The following is a 24242-nucleotide window of genomic DNA, read 5'->3' as shown; positions in this document are numbered from 1 at the left end:
TTTTGAGTCTGACTCGAATCGTTAACGTTTTTTCTCTTCTCACACTTGCTGCCAGACCTGCTGACCAGCATTTTCTGTTTGCATTTCCAATTTCCAGCATCCTCAGTATTTTATTTTCATTTGAGCAAGTCTCTTTTTTTAGCATTAATTTTGAAACTCTCTCCTACAGAGCTCAGTCCTATCTTAGAAGTGGCCACTGCAGCTGAACCAGGGCAATGTGCCGCAGAGGTTGACCTTGTTTTTCAAGGAGACTGCTGCAATTTTAAAGAAATAAAGACAAGATGGGACATGTACATCGTTCGTAATTCTTAGGCCGGAATAAGGGAACAAGATATTAATGCAAATTCTTCATGAAAATTAAAACAACTCATGTTGCAGGGGGAAATTCCCTATTCAATTTCCATCTGCAAGTTACAAAGGTGAAACTAGGTCATTCATTGCTTATCATCTCATTTGTACTGAAGCCAGGTACAAGAAAAGTGCAGCCACACTAAGGCAATGGGAATTGCTTGGACTTTCGCATGGTAAGTTTCACCAGTTTTATCAGAGGCTGGGTCAGATGCCTACAGCTCATGCAGGAAGTCTTGAAGTGAAAGGGTGGGGGCTTTTATCCATTGATAACTTCCTAACCTGGAAACTCCACTCCACCACAAGGCAGCAGTTGGAGGAAGTGGCGGATGGGGAATTTCAAATTGCAATACGCACATAGGAATTGACCTTTCCAGATGGGCCGCATCTGTCTCACTCACCATCAGCGGACAAGCGCAGGGCAGTGTCGGTGTGTGACAGAAGCCAATAGTTGAGATGTTTTGCACATCTCTGCACTAGATTTTCAGATTGCATCGAACCAATGGGATCAGTGCAGCTTGCAATTTCCTGTACTTGTACAAACTGCCCAGTGCGATCAATATGGAACTTCCCCCATGATTCTGCACATTCTCCTTATGTCTGTGTGGGTTTCCTCTGGGTGCTCCAGATTCATCCCACAGCAGGTTAGATGCTAAATCACCTCTTAGTATCAGGGGGATTAGGAGGGTAAATAAATACCTGGAGTTACAGGGATAGGGTCTGGCTAGGAGTATTGTTGATGCAGGCTTGATGGGCCAAATGGCCTCCTTCTGCCCTGGAGGGATTCTATGAAATAACCAGACTGAGGTAACACTTGTCTTCCTGCAACTGAGGGATTCTGCCTTGAAGGCATTCTACGATTCTCTTATCCGGTGGCACAGTGGTTCGCACTGCTGCCTCACAGTGTCAGGGACCCGGGTTCAATTCCGGCCTCGGGTCACTGTCTGTGTGGAGTTTGCACATTCTCCCCGTGTCTGCGTGGGTTCCCTTCGGGTGCACCGATTTCCTCCCACACTCCAAAGATGTGCGAGTTAAGTGGATTGACCGTGTTAAAATTAACTCGAGTCGGAGGGATTAGCAAGGTAAATATGTGGGATTGTGGTCAGTGCAGACTTGATGGACTGTACACCCTGAACACCAGGGGAGGTTCACCAGGATGTTGCCTGGGATGGAGCATTTGAGATAGAGACTAGATAGACTTGGATTGTTTTCTTTACAGCAGAGAAGGCTAGGGGGGGATATAATTGAGGTGTATAAGATTGAGAGAGGTATGATAAGGAGGAATAGGGAGCAGCTATTCTCCTTAGTTGAGGGGTCGATCACAAGGGGGCAGAGTGTTAGGGTAAGGGGCAGGAGATTCAGGGCAGATTTGAGGAAAAACTTTATCACTCAGAGGGTGGTGGGAACCTGCAATACATTGCCTGGAAGTTGGGAACCTTACAACATTTAAAAATATTTGGATGAACACTTGAAATATCACAACATTCAAGGATATGGGATAAGTGCAGGAAAATGGGAGGAGCGCGCCTCTATTGGTAGTTATTGTCGGTGCAGACACGATGGGCTGAAAGGCCTCTGTGACTCATAGTTAGCTTTACAAATGAATGGAAAATTATCAGCTCAAACTGAATGTGATGCCCCATCTGCACAACAGGGACGATCAAATACCAACAGACCACACTGCACTTTAGGGAATCTATGATTCTCTGACCTTGAAATTCTTCCATTCCTGCTGCGACTTTGCTTTAGTTGTGTTGGTAAGAGATGTGGAATAGAATATTGCTGGACTATAATCATAACGTTGTGAAGCAAGCACTAAAGCAGATTAGCAGCATTCAGAAGTGAACAGGTCAAAATGTGCGCAGTATCGTTTTCCAAGGTTAAACTTTTGTTGATTTAATCGGTACTAATGGTCACATCTGCTGTCGGCTGACAACTGAGTTTCCCTTTGTAGAGAGTTTCATGTGGTTACTTTGGAATTTCGGTATTTAACATCACAAACTAAGGGTGCAGTTCACTTCTTGATTCGCTCTCCTGATCCGGAGAGATAATTTTCAGAAACTGGTTGGCACTCTAAAGTTAACTGTTTCACCTCTTGTTAGTCATTCGTATTTTAAAAAAAGTGTGACCAGGTGGCCAATGGCATGACAGCAATATGAACAGTGAGGGCAACAGTAATGAGAGTCAAGCAAGCTGGGAAATGTGGTCAAGTTCTAGTTAAACACAGACGCAGTTTAGAAATCTGCAGCAAATCACGGCCTGTCCTGTCAATTTATGACCTGACACTTCCTGAGATGACCAAATAAGGATATTCACTAGGCCACTGATACCACGTATGGTGAGGCTATGGAACTTACATTGTGTTTGGTATAAACATTTTGGAGATGTTTACGAGTAATTCCATTGCCTATAATTGAACATTGTGATCAGATTCTGGTGATAGCATTGGCCGAATGCCAGAGAACTTTCTGGAAGAACGTGAGAAGTCTAACATGTAGAGATGGGCTTGAGTCTCTTCAGCAACAACCCGAGACCCACAATTGCAAACTTGCCCTGGAGAGCATCTTCAGAGGGGACAAAGAACCATGAGGGAAGATCTACATCGGGGAGCAGGCCTGGCCAGTTTGCTCAAAACCAGGTGGTAATTTGTTTTCAGTTAAAAGTTTAGAATTAATGGGCCCTATTTTACCATTTTGATTCCAAGTGCTGGGCGAGTTTCAGATCTGACCTTTAGATCCATTCTGAGATGCCCTCATCTGCACTCTGCCTGAAAAAATATCAACAATTCTGAATCGTGCTGGGGCTTAATGCACCCAAAATCCTGCAGCTCCAATCAGCGCCTCCAACTGTGTGTGCGCAGACAAAAAAAGATAGAATGCGGCTCCCCTGCCATATCCCTCCCAGGCCAAATAATGCCTCCTCCTGGCCCCCACAGACATTGCCCCACCCCCACAACATTACTGACCCCCTTATCTCCCCCACCACCTAGACCGATTGTGGGCCCTACCCCCCCCTCCTCCTCCACCACCGATCTCGGACAGAGTGGGAGCAGACCCCCCCTCCTGCCCCTTCCCCCACTGATCTCAAGCAGAGAGCCGTTAGATGCTAGGCACTGACCTCCTCACTGACTGGAGGGCCCGAATCGGACTTTTGTGGAGCATGCCTGTTTCTCACCAATTCCGGATGAGCGAACACAGTGGTAAAGGAGGGAGGGCCAGTAAGGATGGGTGTGCAGCCCGTTACATCAATTTAAATTCATGCAAATACATTTAAATGGTCATCACTTTAACTCATTTCACTTAGGTCTCTGGCTTACGCATTGGGCCCGATTTTACCATCAAGTTGTGCCCATTTTGGGTGCGGTCCTGATCGCGCCATTTTCGGGCCTTGGTAAAGGGGAACTGGCGCGTCCAACTTTACCAAGTTTTCGCACCTGAAAATGGGCACGACTTGATGGTAAAATCAGGCCCAATGTGTGAGCCAGACAGCTAAAGTGAAACAAGTTAAAGTGTTGCAACTGTTGTGAGTTTTGGTATCTAAAGTGTTAACCAAGCAAAAGCTTGTTTGTGAATTTGAGTCAACTCCTGTCCTTTGATTTGTCATGCTAAAATAAATACCTGGGAAGAAGTTTAAGAACATAAGAACATAAGAAATAGGAGCAGGAGTAGGCCATCTAGCCCTTCGAGCCTGCCCCGCCATTCAATAAGATCATGGCTGATCTGTTGTGACTCAGTTCCACTTTCCCGCCCTCTCCCCATAACCCTTAATCCCCTCTCTTATCAAAAACCCATCAACCCGCTTCTTAAAAATATTTAGCGAGGCAGCCTCCACCACTTCAACGGGCAGAGAATTCCAGAGATTCACCACCCTTTGAGTGAAGAAGTTCCTCCTCAACTCTGTTCTAAACCGCCTCCCCTTTATCTTGAGGCTGTGCCCCCTAGTCCTATTGTCTTTTTTGAGCGGGAAGAGTCTCTCCACCTCTATCCTATCCATCCCATTCATCATCTTATACGTTTATCATCTTATAAGTTTACAATCAGATAACAAAAGCGAGATGTGGCGCCATGATTGAGTAAAGGTAACATGATACAGTCAGACCTTGAAATCCAGCAATACCATTATTCATTATTAAAGTTGTGAGTAAAAATAAGCTTAAGAGTGAGGCACACACACTGTTACAAACCTTAAAATGCCTGATAACTACTCAACAAACCAATTCTTTCAGTATCACTGAGTCCAGTCTTTTGTGACAACTTCAAACCAATATTGTCCACAATTGTAGACAAACATGGATATCATGTCCAATGCAGTACGGTGGCACAGTGGTTAGCACTGCTGCCTCACAGCACTGGGGACCTGGGTTCGATTCCTGACTTGGGTCACTGTCTGTGTGGTGTTTGCATGTTCTCCCCGTGTCTGCACGGTTTCCTCCAGCTTCACCCCACAGTTTGAAAGGCATGCTGTCGTACGCCAACTTATGACAATAATAAAAAATAAACTTTTAATTTTAAAATCAAATCGCAAGAGTTTTTGATAGCCGGGGGTGGGGGTGGGGGAGAAACGGGGTGGGGGGGAGGAATTGGTCTTCGTAGTTGCTTCTACAGACAATTCTAATCCAGCTACTGCATTCCAGAATGTAGGTAGGCTGAGTAAGAATAAATAAGGTTAGTTTAGTTTAATCATTAGTGTCACAAATAGGCTTATATGAACACCGCAATGAAGTTACTGTGAAAAACCCCTAGTCGCCACATCCGGCACTTGTTCAGGTACACTGAGGGAGAATTTAGCATGTCCAAAGCACCTAACCAGCACGTATTTCTGACTGTGGGGTGAAACCAGAGCACCCAGAGGAAACTCGCATTGATACAGGGAGAATATGCAGACTCTGCACAGACAGTGACTCAAGTCAGGAATTTAACCCAGGTCCCTGCTGCTGTGAGGCAGCAATGCTAACCACCGTGCTATCCCTGTTGAAACCTAGAAAACAATAAGGCAGGAAGTGAACAAGATTTTAAGAAGTTTTAGTTGTTGTTCTGTGAATTTGAGATTATAATAAATATAAAGTTAACTTATTAGTCATACAGAGAGTCTACATCGACTCTGAAAGAGCATGTCAGGCCTAGCCCCTACCCTATCCTCATAACCCTACACATTTACCATAGCTAATCTACCTAACCAACACATCATTGTACACTAAGCGGTAAGTTATCATGGTCAATACACCTAACCTGCACATCTTTGGGCTGTGTGGGCAATGGGAGGAAATCGGAGAACCTGGAGGAAATCCACAGGGCCAGAATTTTACTATCTTGCCCGCCACGGGAATCAGAGTGGGTGAGGGTTGGAGCATGGGAAGGTACTTTGACCGCAAGCAGGATTTACATTGCAATGTTCGCCTCTTTTCATAGAATCATAGAATCCTACAGTGCAGAAGGAAGCCATTTGACCCATTGAGTTGCACTGACCACAGTCCCACCCAGGCCCTATCCCCATTACCCCATTCATTTACCCTAGCTAATCCTCTGCCAATTAGGGTCAATTTAGCATGGCCAATGCACCTAACCCACACATCTTTGGAGTGTGGGAGGAAACCGGAGCATCCAGAGGAAACCCACAAAGACACAGGGAGAATGTGCAAACTCCACACAGACAGTGACCCAAGAGGAAATTGAACCCGGGTCCCCAGTGCTGTGAGGCAGCAGTGTCAGCCACTGTGCCACCCCGCCTTTTGAAGCTCAACTTCTGCTGGAATTCCACACGTGTTTGGGGCCCCATCCAAATAGAGGTGGGGTGCAACGTCAACTATGACCAGTGCATGAAACCTGGCAGTACTACACTGAACACATTGCCAGGTTTTCCTTTAATGAACTGATCTGCTACTCTTCAGCCAATTTTGAAGTTGAACTTCTTAAGTGCCGACAGCCTATCGAAGCCCAGGACAACTGTATTTTCACCTGTTATCCTCACTGCACTTTTCATGTGGAGGGGTGACTTGGGGCCAGCACTTTTTACACGTTGTAGTTGAAAGTTATGGATAGCTACAGTAGACGCTTCAACTGTCTTCCCATTGCACAGCTGACTGGGACTCACTCCGTTCCTTACTGTCTGCCACTGACATGTATAGGGATTGTAGAATCCTACAGTGCACCAGGAGGCCATTCAGCCCATCAAGTCTGCACTGACCACAATTCCAACCAGGTCCTATTCCCGTAAACCTACATATTTACTCTGCTAATCCCCTGACACTAGGGTCAATTTAGCATGGCCAATCAATCCAACCCACACACCTTTGGACTGTGGGAGCAGACCGGAGCAAACCCACGCAGACACAAGGAGAATGTGCAAACTCCACACAGACAGTGGCCCGAATCCGGAATGGAATCCGCATCCCTGGCACTGTGAGGCAGCAATGCTAATCACGGTACCACCGTGCCTCTACAGATGTTTTGCAGGTTGATATTAAATCCATTTGGTCATGTTATGAACACGGCTTTCTTGGCAGTCAAATCCTGGTATGGGACTTGAACCAGGAGGCAGGGACACTAAGCACTCTGCCTCAAGAACTCTCAATCAACAGTAGCTGACTTTATTCAAAATAAACCTAACATGTTCTCCCCATGTCTGTGTGGGTTTCCTCCGGGTGCTCCGATTTCCTCCCACAGTCCAAAGATGTGCAGGTTAGGTGGATTGGCTATGCTATATTGCCCCTGGTCTGTTGGTTAGGTGGATTAGTTATGTTGGATTGCGAGGTGGGACAAGAGGATGGGCCGAGTGGTGATGCTCTTTGGAGGGTCGGCGCAATCTTGAAGGGCCGAACGACCTCCTTCTGCACTGGAGGGATTCTATAAGAAAGAGCTGGAAATATACAGGTGCAGTTTCCTCAAGCCACCTTACCTGCTTGAAGACCTTCCTCATCTACTATTTCGAAACATTGGAAAGGTATTTTCCACTAGAAGATGGTATATTACATAAGACTGAGGCAGCAGTAAACAGAAGACATCTATGGGTAGATTTACGTTAATGTATCTGATAGTGCTACTAAAAGTTGTGAAATTTCACCTAGACCATGACTGAGTGTTGAGATTTCACCTGGAGTTCTACACATTTGAAGTAGAGAAAGTAGAACACTTGTTTTTAAACTTTTGTTTATTGATTTAATTGAAAATCTTGATTACAGTGATAGAAGTGCAACAATTTAGTGATTTTTCCTTCACCCCAGTCCCTTATTAGTCCACCTGCACACAAGGAAATCATATCTCTGCGGTTACAAAGTGCATATTACACAGAGTAGCTAGCTCTGTGTCAGTAAGGCAAATTGAGCTCACGTCTGAAAAGAAATCATGACTGAAACTGCTCTAGAAATCAAGGTACTTGAAATGACAATCGTTCAGTAACGAAGTACCTGAAGCATGAGTGGGCGGAGAAATACAGAAATTCCTTTCACAGCAAATTAAATGTAACGTGTTCAGTTATTCACAATCCCTGAAGTCCCAAGCGGGATGAGGGGGAACTTTTCAAAACATTGTGGTTTGGCCTTTTTTAAGCCCTCAGTAGGCACACTTTGTCCATTGCTTGAAGGATACTGTAAACGGAGACAGGATAGGTTATTCAAATGTCCTATATACCCAGTTTCAAACACAACTTATTGCCGGATTATCAATAAAATGAAAGATACCAAAATCTCAGTCTGCTTTCACTGGACTAAATCCATAATATAGTTGGGGGCAGGGAGGAGTCCTCAATAACATGATTGAATGGTGGAGAGAACTCGATGGGCTGAATGGCCTAATTCTGCTACTTTATCTTATAACCGTGTTATAAAACACTCACATGGTGCCAGTCCTCCCTCCAGACTGAAGATGGTGATTGCCATCGTAAGGTTTACAACTTAATTGCCAGGTCATTCCTCTTATTTGTTTTATGTTAAGTCAATATGCTGTGTAGTGTTCATTACAGGTATAATAGAGACAAAGGGCGGAATAATATAGGAGGGGCGAATGGCACACATCTCCGGAAACCATGTCACCGTGAAGTCAAACGGTTCCTCGCCGGCTGTTCCCGCAGCAATAAAGCACAGCGGAACTCATTAATGAGGGCTGAATGGGACTGCCAACCCCCCCACCAGATTGGTCACCAGTCTCGACAACTCCAGGAGAGCTCGAGTGGCTGCTATCAGGACTGCAGCTAAAGAGAGGAGGCTAAAGTCTAGGGTCCATGGAGCAACTTGCCTAGGGTCTTGGGCTGGGAGGGTTTAGGAGCATGAGGGAGAGGGGCAATGGGGGAGGGTGGAGATTAAGAGAGGGAGTGGGTAGGACAGAAAGGAGTCTACAGTTTAAGTGAGGGGTTGCCCTGCATTTGGAAAGTATACTCCCCCCATCCCCCTAAAGAGCGACCCACCAACTTCCTTCCTGCCCTTTAACACATTTGAGCTAAAATCAGGCTTTCTGCTCCTGCCAGGCTGCCCATGCCAAACGTATTGAGGTGCGGGCAGCATATTATTAACCTAACTGGCCCTTAATTTGTCATTTTAATATGGTAAGCTGGCTGCCCATTTTGGCACCTGCCCACCCGCCACATTATGGGGTGAGCAGACGGGTGATGGGATGGGTATCCATCCCATTTCATGTGTCTCTCCCACCTTGTGGTAAACACAGGTGCATGTAAAATTCAGGCCCGAGTTTTACACACTTCTCCCGCCACCCAAAGAATATTTAAAACACAAACATTACCTTTTTATTGAGAAGCCTTCTTCACAAAGATTGACTAAAGCGTAAAGTTGTCTCAGTGCATATTCATACTAAAGAAAAAACAGCAACATTATAAATAGGTGTGAACAGTTCTTTACTATTACTTTTGCATTGGGAATTAAGTGAAAACAGAGTTTGAGCACAATTCCAGTTTAAGAGTTCCAAATCCAATTTTAACAGACTCATTAATAAATGATATGCAAGAATCCTCCCTGACCATAAGCTGTTCACAACATGTAAATAAATCAATTATATGTTCACTAGCTAATTTAGAAGGAAGACGATGGCCTAATGGTATTATCGCTAGACTATTACTTCAAAAACTCAGCTAATCAAAGAATCCTACAGTGCAAGAGGCCATTCTGCCCATTGAGTCTGCACCGACCACAATCTCATCCAGGCCCTATTCCCGTAACCCCATGCATTTACCCTAGCTAGCCCCTCTGAGCGGCGATTTAGTATGGTCAATCTATCTAACCTACACATCTTTGAAGTGTGGGAGGAAACTGGAACACTTGAAGGAAACACACGCAGGCATGGAGAGAATGTGCAAACTCCACACAGTTAGTGACCCAAGTCGGGAATCAAACCCAGGTCCCTGGCGCTGTGAGGCAGCAGTGCTAACCACTGTGCCACGTCCTGCCAATGTTCTGCAGACACAGATTCAAATCCAGTCAAGGGAGATGGAAGAATTTGAATTCAATAAAATAAATCTGCAATTAAGAATCTACTGATGACCATGAAATCATTGTCGATTGTCAGGATAACCATCTGGTTCACTAGTGTCCTTTAGGGAATCTGCTGTGCTTACTTGGTGTGGCCTACATGTGACTCCAGAGCCACAGCAACGTTGACTCTCAACTGCTCTCTGAAATGGCCTTACAAGCCATTCAGTTCAAGGGCAACTAGGGATGGGCAATAAATAAGGGTGACATGGTGGCACAGTGGTTAGCACTGCTGCCTCACAGTGCCAGGAACCCAGATATGATTCCTGGCTTGGGTTACTGTCTGTATAGCATTTGCACATTCTCCCTGTGTCTGTGTGGGTTTCCCCAGGTGCTCTGGTTTCCTCCCACAGTCTGAAAGACATGCTGGTTAGGTGCATTGGCCATGCTAAAATTTCCCCTCAGTGTACCCAAACAGGCACCGGAGCGTGGCAACTAGGGAATTATCACAGTAACTTCACTGCAGTGTTAATGTAAGCCTACTGGGGACTAATAAATAAACTTTGAATGGGGACAGCATCCAAACATCATGTTGTGAATGTAAGAAATTGTAAGCAACTAGATTTGATTTTGGAAGTGCCAATATTGTGGCTGGAATTTTACCGGCATGCCCGCCCCAATTCCAGGGATGGGCAAGGCTCGGAGAACGGCATTCATGGTTATCATACAATCCTCCCTGGGCGGGATCAAATCAATCCTTCAAACTTGTGTTTAACTCCTGAGCAACTCATTAGTTCAATAGGTAGAGTTTCAATGTACTGTAAATAGCTGGAAATTATGTGTTATGAATTTCACAGTAACTTCATTACAGTGTTAATGTAAGCCTACTTGTGACACTAATAAGTAAACTTAAAACTTAAATGCTGGCAGCCAGTGACGTCTATGACTTCTTTGTTTTAATTCATGGAACAATGATTCAAAAGTCAGATAGTCCAAAGATGTCTTTTTATGGTGAGAGATAACTAAGCACTGATTGCTGTACCAAAGGTCAGTTTGCTTGGTTCCGTATGACAAAACTGAGACTGACACAAAGGAAGTACTTTTCCTTTGTTATTTTCAATTGGTCTTGATTGCAACAACATGCTTACGTAGAAGATGCCCTCCAGCTCCTTAACCAAGAGGTCACTTTGTTGCTGTGTTGCACAGAGTCGGGGTGGCTCGCCACCCTAACCCAATGTTATCAGAGTCAAATCTGTACTTCATTTCCAAGGATTATCATACAATCAGCAGCAGTGATCTGTGTGAAGCTGACTGATCTCAGGCAAGCGGAGAAGCAACAATGGGTGGGATTTTACGGCCTCGCTTGGGACCGGAAATTCTCACCCGAGGTCAACGGAGAATTCCATTGTCGGACCCTCGCCCGCTCCGATTCCATGGCAGCAATGTGGTAAAGTTCCGGCCAATCTCTCAACAATGAGCAACGCACATCTAGGTTCCTCATTATCTGCAAGTGAGGGAAAGGACAAGAGCCAGGATGGAATGCTTCCGATTCCGATGATGATGTGGACCACGCTGACCTCCTCAGAAGACAAACATGGGACACGGTGGACAGAGCACCCTTCATTGTCCGGTACTTCCCCAGAGCAGAGAAGCTATAACATCTTCTCCGGAGCCTTCAACGTGTCATCGATGAAGATGAACATCTTGCCAAGGCCATTCCCACACCCCCAGTTCTTGCCTTTAAACAACTGCACAACCTCAAACAGACCATTGTCCGCAACAAACCACCCAACCTTCAGGAGAACAGTGATGTTGACAGCACACAACCCTGCCACAGCAACCTCTGTGAGACACGCCAGATCATCGACACAGATGCCATCATCTCACATGAGAACACCATCCACCAGGTACACGGTACATACATTTGCAACTCGACCAACGTTATCTACCTGATACACTTCAGGAAAGGATGTCCTGAGGCATGGTACATTGGGGAGACCATGCAGATGCTATGACAACAGATGAATGAAAACCGGTCAACAATCACCAGGCAAGAATGTTCTCTTCTTGTTGGGGAACACTTCTTGTTGGGCATTCGGTCACTGATCTTCGGATAAGCATTCTCCAACGCGGCCTTCACGACACATGACAGCATAGAGTCACTGAGCAGAGACTGATAGCCAAGTTCCGCACACATGAGGTCGGCCTCAACGAGGATCTTGGGTTCATGTCACACTGTTTGTAACCCCCATGACTTGCCTGGGCTTGCAAAATCTCATTAACTGTCGTGGCTGGAGACAATACACTTCTCTTTAACCTGTGCTTAATCCTCTCTCCACTCACATTGGCTGTACCTTTAAGACTTGATTATCTGTAACATCTTGCATTCCAACCATTATTTTGTAAATTGAGTTTGTGTCTTTATACACCCTGTTTGCGAACAGAACTCCCACTTACCTGATGAAGTAGCAGCGCTCTGAAAGATAGGGGCTTCTGTTACCAAATAAACCCGTTGGACTTTAACCTGGTGTTGTGAGACATACAATTCTACTGACAGCATCGATGGTTGACAATGACAAGAGTAACCTGTGCCATGGTGGCTCCCATCATCAAACAGCAAGCCTGTGCCCAGCCTCAGACAGGGTAGAAATCCTTCTGTTCTAAGTACAGAGAGATGGCGCTAGAACTGCCACAGCACAATGATGAAAGTGGGAAACATACAATAGAAAAGTGTCTCCCACATTTGAAAAGTTTCTCCCAGTTTGTGCATGTTTGTTTTAAGCTGTGCTACCCATCTTTCTGTAACAGCTAAAACAAAAAACTGGCTTGACTTTCACAAGCTATCTTATTTATTCGTATCACAAATAGGCTTACATTAACACTGCAATGAAGCGGCTGTGAAAATCCCCTAGTCACCACACTTCAGTACCTGTTTGGATACATTGAGGGAGAATTTAGCATGGCCAATGCACCTAACCAGCACGTCTTTCGGACTATGGGAGGAAACTGAAGCATCCGAAGGAAACGCATGCAGACACGGGGAGAACGTGCAGACTGTGCACGGACAATGACTCAAGACAGGAATCGAACCCGGGTTCCTGGCGCTGTGAGGTAGCAGTGCTAACCACTGGGCCACAAATGTAATCTTCCTTTCTCCGTCACTAATTAGAACGTAAATTCTGATGGATCCATTTTGTTGGCTACTCGATATCTGGTACGTGTCTGGTGATCTGACAAAGACGCAGCAATTTTAAAAGCTAGTTTTTAAATGAAGTGAGTTCAATAATTACCAGTGGTGAGTGCCAGTTAAAGCAGCGAGTTTTGAAGTGGTAGTTTGCAGCTTGGTAACAGGCGTGATTGCGGATACGACTTCGGGAGTTTAGAATCTTTGCTCTATGCTCCTCAGATCCTGTGACAATGGACACAATCTTTTGCATGGATTCCTGGATGAGGTGCTTATTCTACCAAAGAAGAGATACACAAATCAACATTGAAAAATCCATATCACACAAAAATGTCCAATTATATTTACGAAAGATATATGGGAGGCTGCATTCACTTATTTTCTTGCTGCGACGCTTATCTATCCAGAGACGTATTAAAAATGATAGAATCATAGAATCCCTACAGTACAGAAGGAGGCCATTCAGCCCATCTTGCCTACACCAGCAACAATCCCACCCAGGCCCTATCCCCATAACCCCTTGCATTTACCCTAGCTAGTCCCCCTGACACTAAGGGGGCAATCTAGCATGGCCAATCCATCTAATCTGCACATCTTTGGAATGTGGGAGGAAACCAGAGCACCTGAAGGAAACCCACGCAGACACGGGGAGAACGTGCAGATTCCACACAGACAGTGACCCAATCCAGGAACCAAATCCGAGTACCTGGCGCTGTGAGGCAGCAATGCTAACCACTGTGCCAACGTGCCACTCATTCTACTTCAATAATGTCATTGTAGAGTAAGAATGGGTACCACCACGATTACTCCAAGTTAAAAAATAGTATTTGACCAAGAATCTTGGCTAACGTTTATAACAGCCACCAAATTTAACATGTTCAAAAACAGCAGGATTGCCTCTCAACTGTTTTGAAAAGGCCCGATGACCCATTCAATTGTATCAAGCCTTGACTAAGAATAAAACACATTAATTTGATGACTAAATAGATTTATTTTCAATGGTCAGTAGAATTTGTCCAGTACATCTGCTGGTTCATTTGTTCTTAACTCAAGACAACAACCAATCTTCATCTTGTCCAGTTCTCACACACCCATTAATACATTAGAAATAAAAAATGGAACCAGACTATGTTACAGGATACCCCATACTAGTTAAAGCCAATTTGGTACTTTTGATATGTTGTAAATACAGTCATGTAGGAACCATGGAAACCTATTTCTAGAGCGCAAACCCCCACAAACAGTAATGTGATAATGTCAGGTTATTCTGATTTTTTTGGGGAGATTTCAGCAGGGCCAGATTAGTGCATCCAGCCCCCAGCGCATCTCCCAGTGCCTTATTTCTGATGCCGTCAGCTCCGCACTGGAAATAGGCATGGACGTGTATCAGGCATGCAAAGGAGCACACAGTCCCAGGCCCGCTAGCCTCGCCCCCCTGTCAAGAGTGGTTCACTCCAGCAGGGTTTACAGTAGCTCCTCACTTTCCGGGAGCTACTAGCCTGACCCCGCTGGAGTGAACGGGGAGAAATCAGGGCAGGCACTGGGGAGGAGGAGATTGCTCCCTGGCCATTGGCACTCTGGCACTGCCAGCCAGTGCACCCTGGCACTGTCCATGAGGGCACCTTGGCAATGCCACCAGTTATAGGGCAATATCAAGGGTATTTATGGGGTGGGGCCTGATGGGGCAGGGGTCCAGCTGCCACTCTTGGGATCACGAGCAAAGAGATTAAGGCCAGTAATCAGGGCTGGCCATCAGGGTGGGAGGTTTGGCTTGCTGGGAGAGGGGGTGGCGGCAGGATCAAGGATGTTAAACAGGGGATTGGGGGTGTGGGGGGGGGGGGGTGCGCAGTGATTGAGGCGAGTTGGGGGCATGGGAGGGGGTGTTGGGCTGGGCCCGGACATGCTTGGGGGGCCAGCGATCGAGCTGGCCAGCAACTGGGAGGCCTGCAGACAGAGGCTACTACGCAAGCGCTGATGTAGGCACTGACAGATCGGTGCCTGCGCAATGGCCCGCTCAGCGCTATGCTGCTGGCCTCTCCGATGGGAATAGACCTTGCCCACTGATTATTCGTGCAATTCACGCTAGTGCACTCTGGAGTACACAGAGTGTGGGAGATTGATTTTAGAACTCCCACAGGAAAATCCAGCGTGATTTACTCCAGTTTTCTTTTCGTGTGAATTCGACACTTAAAATTTGTTTTGTGAGAATCGCCCCAAGATCTGCTCAAAGTGGAAACCGGATGAGTGGCTATGGAAGATGTTTTGGGAATATGAGTTGGTATGGGAATGGGGGGGGGGAGGGGGGGCAGGGGTGGTGTTGTGAGAGTGAAAGTTCTAAAAGTTCAAGGACCTGACATTCGCCATTATAATTGGATTGACATCCCAGTAAGAGGTGTTTAGCCCGCTGCCTTGCTATCTGTCCATCTCCATTGCTGCTTTAGGTGGTGTTGGGGACATCTCCATCCCACATTGTCCCCCCAGAATGAAAATATGGTCTTTTTCAAAAGATCGTGAGTGCTGAGTCAGGACGTTTCCTGTCTCGACCCACCCAGCTCCTCCACGGAAATCCGCCCGCAATGACAGCGTAAATTCTATTACAGGTTGATATAGTATGTTATCAATACGGAACTCTACAGTCCTATAATTGAATATTTGCAGAGTCTGGAGTTAAAAGGACACTGATAGAATTATCAGTGGATGTGGTTCAGTTCAGACTAAATGAGTTTGAATTGATTATTCAACGTCTCAACCTTTTCCCAGAACCTTAATTCCAGAGAGGAAGAAAATGAGAATTTCTTTTTGGATGACGCCAGTGTTCTACTCACCTCCAGATGTGCATTGATTTCCAGCAGGAGTTTCTGACCCTTCTCAATGCTGTTTGTGGACATATACTTCCGTTTGAGAATTTCAAGAGGAACATCTGGGCTTGGCACTGCATCCACAATATCTGGCAGAGGCTGTCTTGGGTTGAGGGCAGCCTTTCTAGAGCCCTGGAATGCGTTCAGTTTCATATGGGACAGTGTCTGAGGGGTGCAAAAGCAAAATGTGAAAAGATTGCTCTCTTTAGTATTACCTTTAGTGAGCAGCTTTCAATAGCACGCGCTGTGTTTAGTGCCAACTATCTTGTCTCAGAGTTGCCAGGTATGTGTGCTCAGGCCCCGTTCCAGAACCTGAGCACAGAATCCAGGCTGGGATATTCTGCCCCCTTCCACCCTCCCCAGGGCATGTTTTCCAGTAATGGAGATAGATTGCTTTTGGCCACTGGTGGGAAGCCTACGCCATTTTGTATGGCTCCCCCTGCCCCTCCCCCCAACAACACACACACACAGAGGGGGGATCTCTCCACTTGGAATCGTCTTTGAAAGATTAGAAGATCCCGCCAGCGGGAAAAGACTGGAACATCACGCCACTAGTCTCATTTACCAATGCAGTGTTGAGTATTCCATCTTCTGCAGAAACCATGGCTCCACCTAAGAAATTTGCTGGCACGATTCAGAAGGAAATCAGGAGAATTCTCCCAGTGTCCTGGCATGGTTGCTTATTCCTCAGCCATTACCAGTGGTCATTATTTGTGAGGCTGTAGTGTTCAAACTGCTTTCTGCACATTTACCTGTGTCCTAACATTTCAATCGTCACTTATCGTTTGCAAGAAAGTGAAAGATGCTATTTAAATACAGAAGCCAAAAACCTCCAATCTCATCCACGGCTGGGATTCTCCAGTCCCGCTGCAGTGAATGAAGTTTCGGCTGAGCGTCAAATTCTCCATTCTCACCAGCAGTGGGGCAGGATCGGAGAATCCAGGATCTTTATTTTATAAAGGTGGTGAGATGGTATTTTTCAATGTCGATGTTGAAGTAATGCTGGAAATCCGGTTTATCGTTCCTGCCTCTGGGTGAAATTCTCCAACGCAATTCTCCACCATTACTTCAGGACAGAGTTGGCAAGGGATGCCACATGCATTGGAGCAGCACTCATTAGTGATAAACTTTGCGAAGAAAAGATCACATCCAAATCAACTGGCTATTTTAAAACTAACTGTATTCATTTTAATTTTAGGGCTTCACTTAAACACACTCTTTATCTGGGGACTTTCCAAAAGGCAGTCAAGTACTATTTTCAGAGCAAAAATAAAACAACATTTTGCTTTCAGTCAACTCCGTAAATGTTGGTGGTGGCTGTAAAAAAAAAGCACCAAAATGTCACAAGTTTGAAAACACCAAACATGCAACGCTAAAGTAATCTACAACCATCAGATCTCCATTGGTGAACCAAACTGTAGCTTTTGGTTTTCACAGACTGAGAAGTACACAGAGATCCAATGACAGGGCTGGGCTGGTCTACTCTACTCACTTCCTCTTTCAGAAGTTCTAAAAGTGAATTAAAATATTAAACTTGGCAAAGAAACTCATTCCTCATGAATGTCAATCCACAAGACGAAGGGTGGGATTTTCCAGCCCCTTCTGCGGTATACTTCCCAGCAGCAGAAGCGGTTTGCCACTGGCCAGCAGCGGGATCTTGTGGACCCGCTGATGAGGGTGTCATTTTGTGTGACCTGTGCCCTCCGCCACCATTGGGTTGGGCGTTGGCAGGGTTTGGGTGTGGGAGGGGGGGAAAAGGGTCACCATCAACAGGACCAGAAGATCTGGAAGGGCAGCGCAGTGGCACAGGGCGACACGGTGGTACAGTGGTTAGCACTATTGTCTCACAGCACTAGGGGCCCGGGTTTGATTTCCGACTCGGGTCACTGTCTGGGCAGAATCTGCACATTCTCCCCGTGCCTGCATGGGTTTTCTCCAGGTGCTCCGATTTCCTCCCACACTCCAAAAATGTGCGGGTTAGGTGGAGTAGCCACGCTAAAACGTCCCTGGTGTCAGGAGATTAGCAGGGTGAGGTTACAGGAATCGGGCTTGGGTGGGATTGTGATCAGTGTAGATTCAATGGGCCGAATGGCCTCCTTCTGCAGTGTCAGGATTCTATCCCTCCGGAAGGAAGGGTCAGAAATTTCTGTCCTTTCCCAGACATTAGATTTGAGAATCTATATTATATGAGGCAACCAAATGCAGATTGCCCAAGATCGCTGAGGATAAAGCTAGAAATGAAATGAATCTGAGAGAGGGACATACAAAACCTGCAATGGGATCTAAACCAGTAATGTTAATTAATGGGGCAAAGAGGGGTATAAGAAAATAATTTGGTAGGAAGGATGGAAATGAAGAACTTTTTGTTTAAAAAAAGTGACAGAACAGTAAATTTCAAGATTCAGGAAGACGCAGGTGCTGGACACAAATGACAGAATGTTAACATGCAGACCCAGCAAGCAATCAGAAAGCCACTGGTATGCTCACTTTTATTGCAATAGGGTTATAGCATGTGATTATTACAATCATTTGATCTTTGGTCTTTAGTGAGACCGCACCTTAGGTACTGTTTACAGATTTATTCTCATTGACCAAGGAAGGGCAGATTTGTCCTAGAGGGAATGCAATGAAGATTTGCTAGACTGAATCCTGGGACATGAGGGCTGACCTATGCGGAGAGCTCAAGTCCAATAGAAACATACATTCTGGAATCAAGAGTGAGACAGGACGTCATTATAATATAAGATTTTCAGAAGATTTGACAGGAAAGATGTTGAGAAGAGTTTCTCCAATTGGAAAATCTAGAACTAGGAAACACAGAGAGGAATTTTCCAGAGTATCGGCAAAAGCCGATTAGACAGGAAAAGTGGCATTGAAGTTGCCAGCATCAACGCTACCGTTTTTGGGGCAGAATAAAAGACATAAAGGGATGGGTCCCATGACTTAACTCTGATTGAGCCCACCCTGTCAGCAACTCAGTTATCTGAAGATCAGCCCCAACACATGAGCATTCAGTTGGGTTCCTCTATTCAAGTTGCTGGTGGATGTTCAGTCATTCAGTGGATCCAAGACTAAGATTAGTAGATCTTTGGGAAGCAAGGGGATAAAATTGATGTAAAAATTCAGCCAGAGTTTTACTGAATGGCGAAGCAAGCTCAGGATGTGGTAACATTAATCGTGCTTCTATTCCGAGTTACTTTCACATCCCTTCAGAGCAAATAAAAGAAAAGCACTGTGGTTTCTACTAAGCTCCTCTTCCTCATGTTATTGAGTGATTGTAATAATAAAGTCAAATCTTTACCAGATTTCCATATTCTTGCACGTGGCTTGTGTTGGTCCTCCTTTTCACAATTTGGAATTGTTTATGTAGCGATTCTTTCCTCAGGTCCTCCTAGAAGGAAAGGAATACAAATAGAAATCTTCAGGATCACACCGCTACACCTGGCAGCATGATGGCACAGTGGTTAGCACTGCTGCCTCACTGCGCCAGAGACCCAGGTTCAATTCTGGCTTTGGGTCACTATGTGTGTGGAGTTTGCACTTTCTCTCCATGTCTGTGTGGGTTTCCTCCGGGTGCTCCGGTTTCCTCCCACAGCCAAAAGATGGCCATGCTGAATTGACTCTAGTGTCAGAGAGGTTAGTAGAATAAATGTGTGGGGTAACAGGAATGGGGCCTCGGTGGGATTGTGGTTGGTGCAGACTCGATGGGCCGAATGGCCTCCTTCTGCACTGTAGGGATTCTATAGTGCTGATATCTGGCAGAAGGTCTGATTTCAAACAAATCCAAGGCAATTTATGTGGTGTAAGTTATGACATTCCACAAAAAAAACCAGCAAGTTTCTCACAAGTTGTCCATGAAATTAATATGGGTAATTCTTTAATGAGTGTACATTTGACTGCTTTTTTGATCTTTCGAATGAAGGCAATTTAATAATGGAAATATTTTTCTTTGCAGAATGTTATTTAGCATTCCTGCAATTGAAAGAAAGAACATACATTCCTTCACAAACACCTGCTTTCAATTATAATGGAAGCTCTAGTCGTCCACTGAATGACCTTGGGATAAAGCTATGTATTCGTCTAAGTAAAGAATAACCTAACACCAAGGCCGAGACTGGCTGACTCTTCCCAGTAAGAAGTCTCACAACAAAATTTGGCATTTGCTATCAGATAAACCTGTTGGACTTTAACTTGGTGTTGTGAGACTTCTTACTGTGTTTACCCCACTCCAACGCCAGCATCTCCACATCATGACTCTTCCCCCGGCAGGGACTTTCAATCCCGCTGTTGGAGACTCAGCGCCAGGGGTTCCCCAGCAGCAAAAAAGTGTGAGGAACAGGAAAAGCCATTCAGGAGCGGCAGGACCCTGAAGATCCCTCCACCAGCCAATAGCGGGCTGTCTATACAAAACATGCTGCATTGGTGGGGGAGAGGGCTCAGAAAATCCCCCCCCTATAGTTGTTCGCATTAGTATGGCCAGGATTTTCCGGCAGTTCACTCCCCACCAGCGTGGCGCTCAGCCAAATCTCCATTCACTGCAGCGGGACCAGAAAATCCAGCCGGCGTGAATGGCCGGAAAATTCCGCCCAGTATGTGCAAAGTCAGATTGCGAAGATTTAATTATCTGGAAATGTTCACTGACCACTGGGTTTGTCCTTTCCATTGCGGCCAGAATTTTACTGCCCCGCCCGCCACAGAATCGGAGGGGGCGAAGGGCGGACAACACAAATGTCCATTGACTCGGGGGTGGAATTTTCCAGTCTTGCTTGAGCGAAGCTGGAAAATCCTGCCCTGGAAATCTGAAACCGGTAAACACACCAATTAAGATTTGGGGCAGTGATGTGTACGCTTATACCAATCTAACATCAGCAGTGACTGCTCTACGAGGAGAGAGGTATCCAAATGTTAAGAATGAATTACACTGCAAGCAAAACTGTTGTTTTGATGTACTCTTACATACCTGGTCAGAGTCTTCCATCCACATAACACTGTACACATCACCCAAGTAGGTGTCTCTTTCATTGTCATAGTAACAGGCGTATGATGACTCGTGTTCATTAGCAGCAGTGGTGGCAAAAACTGCAATCAGAAACGTAGATTTAATAGATTCTAGAAAAGTCCCGGCAGATTGGATGTCAACAAGTGAGCACCACTATTCAAGAGCGAGGGAGAAAGTAGGGATCTCCAGGCCAGCTAATCTGATATCAGATTCCAGCAATTTCCCAATGTCTATTATTAAGGAAGTCTTAACATTGCACTAAGATCATTGCATGATCAGACAGCATCAACATGGTTTTATTAAAGAGAAATCATTTATCACAAATTTAAAGATTTCTGAGGGTAACGGTTGAATAAGGTGGAGCCAGGAACATACAATTTCCAAAAGGCATTTGATAAAGGGCCACATAGAAAATTCCAACATGAGGAAAGGCTCTTGGAGTTGGGGGTAATATAGGTAGTGATGGCCTAGTGGTATTATCGCTAGACTATTAGTTCAGAAACTCAGCTAATATTCCGAAGATCCGGGTTCAAATCCCACCACGGCAGATAGTGGATTTTGAATTCAATAAAAAATATCTGCAATTAAGAATCTACTGATGAAACCATTGATAACTGTCGGAAAATCCCATCTGGTTCAGTGACGTCCTGTAGGGAAGGAAATCTGCTATCCTCACCTGGTCTGGCCTACATGTGACCTCAGACTCACAGCAATGTGGCTGACTCTCGGGCAATCAGGGGTGGGCAATAAATGCTGGCCAGCCAGCGACACCCATGTCCCATGAATGAATATATAAAAAAAGCAATGAGTAGGGATAAATGGGACACTTAACTGAGCAGACTGCGACTAGCAAAGAGATAATGAGTAAGGTACCTAATTTCAAAGCCATATGTGAGAATGTTAAGCTGTGAGGTTATACAAAGAGGTTACAAGATATACGGATAGGGTGAACTGTGGGCAACAGTGTGGCAGATGGAAAAGTGTGAGGTCATTAAAATAGTAGAAGAATGAAAAAGTAGAATATTTTTTAAAGGTGTGCAACTTTTAATTGTTAATGTTGACAAAAGAGTTAGGTGTAATCATACAAGGAACATTAAAAATTAGTATGTGGGTACACAAGCAATTAGAAAGGCAAATGGCATTTGGGCTTTATTGAATAGGGTTTAGAATACAAGAATAAGGAAATCTTCCTACAATTAGATAAGTTTTTGGCAGGATCACACCTGGAATGCTATGTGTAGTTTTTGTTTCCAAATCTAAGGAAAGATATACATGCATTGGAGACAGCATAGCAAATGTTCACTTGATTGGTTCCTGGGGGATGAGAGGCTAAGTAAATTGGGCCTGTATTCTCTAATTTACTGTGAAGCACATGTCAAAAGCCAAAGTGTTATTTAAATAATGCCGCATGCGTCAACATTTCTAATTATATTTTTGTGATATCACAATAATGTTAGCTTGCTGTGCAGAAGGGGCTCTGCATGAATACTGGATTTTTTTCACATATGTATTAGTCAGTTTGTGGAAAGGCTGGAAGAAAATTAGAAGGTCAAAATGTGAAAAGATAATGCTCAATCACATTGGAGAGATTTTGTGGGTGACACGTTGGCACAGTGGTTAGCACTGCTGCCTCACAGCGCCAGGAACCCCAGTTCAATTCTATCCTTGGGTGACCATCTGTGTGGAGTTTGTACATTCTCCCCATGTCTGCATGGGTTTCCTCCAGTGTCCTCCCACACTCTAAAGATGTGCGGGTCAGGTTGATTGGCCCTACTGAATTGCCCCTTTGTGTCATGAAGGTTAGCAGAGTAAATACATGGAGCTACAGGGATAGGGCCTGGGCAGGATTGTTGTCGGTGCAGGCTCGATGGGCTGACTGACCTTCTTCCGCATTGTAGTGATTCTATGATTCTACTGGCACAGTGTCTCCAATCCAGCATTGGGGCTGTGCCGGATTTATGAACTTTCCAGATCTGGTGGTTTGGGTCAAACCAGGTTGGGTGGGGTCACGGATCAGAGAATGGAAATAGACCAGCACGTAAGCAGCAAAGGGGATAATTAGTCTGGAGATATACTGCATCAATGTAGCGACTGGCCAAATTGTCCTGGTAAGTTTATTTTTACTTTACTCAATGAAAGTTGATGCATGGCACTATTGTGAAAAGGTCCAGTTTCCAGAGAACTCCTGTTTTTGCACAGCTGATTTGAGGCACAGTTTTGTATTTACAAAAAAATGTCAATTCATAACGATGCTCTTTTTGGCATCCTGATATTTGAGTTTTATTGCTCCCACTCAACTTTAAACTGTTAGAATTTTCATACCATTAATGTCCGTTGGCAGATCTAACATCATTGATCCAGACTCACAAGCTTCAATGTAAAACACCATCTGTGGAAGCAGTGTAATGGGTCATCAAATCTCTCCCATAACATACAATTATTATTGCATCCTTAAAATTCTGCTCTGGAACACTGAAAAGGCACCAAAACCTCTGCTGAATTTGGAAATAACACTAAATAGCAGTTACATAGCAGTTGTAGAACTTAACCAAAACCATAGAAGACTGACTAAACACCACTTCCAATTGAAAGGGTTGTGAATGTAACCCAAACCATCACGCAACCAACCTCCCATCCATTGACTCTGTCTACAGTTCCCACTGCCTCAGAAAAGCAGCTAGCATAATCAAGGACCTCACGCACCCCAGATATACTCTCTTCCACCTTCTTCCATCAGGAAAAAGTTATAAAAATCTGAGATTAAGTACCAACCGACTCAAAAATAGCTCTTCCCTGTTGCCATCAGACTTTTGAATGGACCTACCGTATATTAAGCTGATCTTTCTCTGCACCCTAGCTGTTATTGTAACACTACATTCTGCATTCTCTTCTTTCCTTCTCCCCTATGTATTTCACTGGAAAGATGGAGATTGAGGGGAGACCTGATGGAGGTCTATATAACTGAGAGGCATAGACAGGGTGGATCGAGTTTTTTCCCAAGGATGGAAGGGGGCACAAGTTCAAGATGAGAGGGAGAAAGTTTAAAGGAGATGTGCAGGGGATGTTTTTCACACAGTGGGTGATGGGTGCCTGGAATGTGCTGCCAGAGGAGATGGTGGAAATAGAAACATTAGCAACATGTAAGAGGCATCTGGATGGGTACATGAATAGGCAGTGAATAGAGGAATATCGACCAAGTAAGGGCAAAAGCCTGTTTTTGTGTTTAGTTAGGGCATCATGGTCAGCAAAGGCTTGGATGGTCAAAGGGCCTGTTCTTGTGCTGAACTTTTCTTTGTTCTTTAGTTCTTCGTACTCTGCCAACAGCATGTTTTGTCTGTATAGCGCACAAGAAACAATATTTTTCATTGTATCCCAATACATGTGACAATTATAAATCAAATCAAAATCAAAAAGTCATCAGAAAAATCCAGTTCTAAAATA

The 24242-nt window shown here is 44.9% G+C and overlaps 1 protein-coding gene across 1 annotated transcript in view; it reads right to left on the bottom strand.

Moving 5' to 3' along the window:
• Positions 1-7476: 7476 nt before the first annotated feature.
• Positions 7477-24242, bottom strand: part of lgmn (legumain) — a 47707-nt gene continuing 30941 nt past the window's right edge. Inside the window, exons 8-14 of the mRNA XM_080202375.1 lie at positions 23124-23190; positions 20763-20881; positions 19104-19193; positions 15770-15967; positions 13051-13221; positions 9078-9145; positions 7477-7930 (exon numbers count right to left, since the gene is read on the bottom strand). Coding sequence (XP_080058501.1) covers positions 7888-7930; positions 9078-9145; positions 13051-13221; positions 15770-15967; positions 19104-19193; positions 20763-20881; positions 23124-23190 — 756 coding nt within the window. The 3' untranslated portion in view covers positions 7477-7887. The remainder of the gene's footprint in view (positions 7931-9077; positions 9146-13050; positions 13222-15769; positions 15968-19103; positions 19194-20762; positions 20882-23123; positions 23191-24242) is intronic.

This window comes from Carcharhinus amblyrhynchos, chromosome 14 (assembly GCF_965287045.1).
Source record: "Carcharhinus amblyrhynchos chromosome 14, sCarAmb.v2.hapA, whole genome shotgun sequence".
In the NCBI taxonomy this organism is placed as follows: domain Eukaryota; kingdom Metazoa; phylum Chordata; class Chondrichthyes; order Carcharhiniformes; family Carcharhinidae; genus Carcharhinus; species Carcharhinus amblyrhynchos.
Note: the sequence above shows the minus strand (reverse complement) of the source record. Positions and strands in the feature narration are given on the sequence as shown.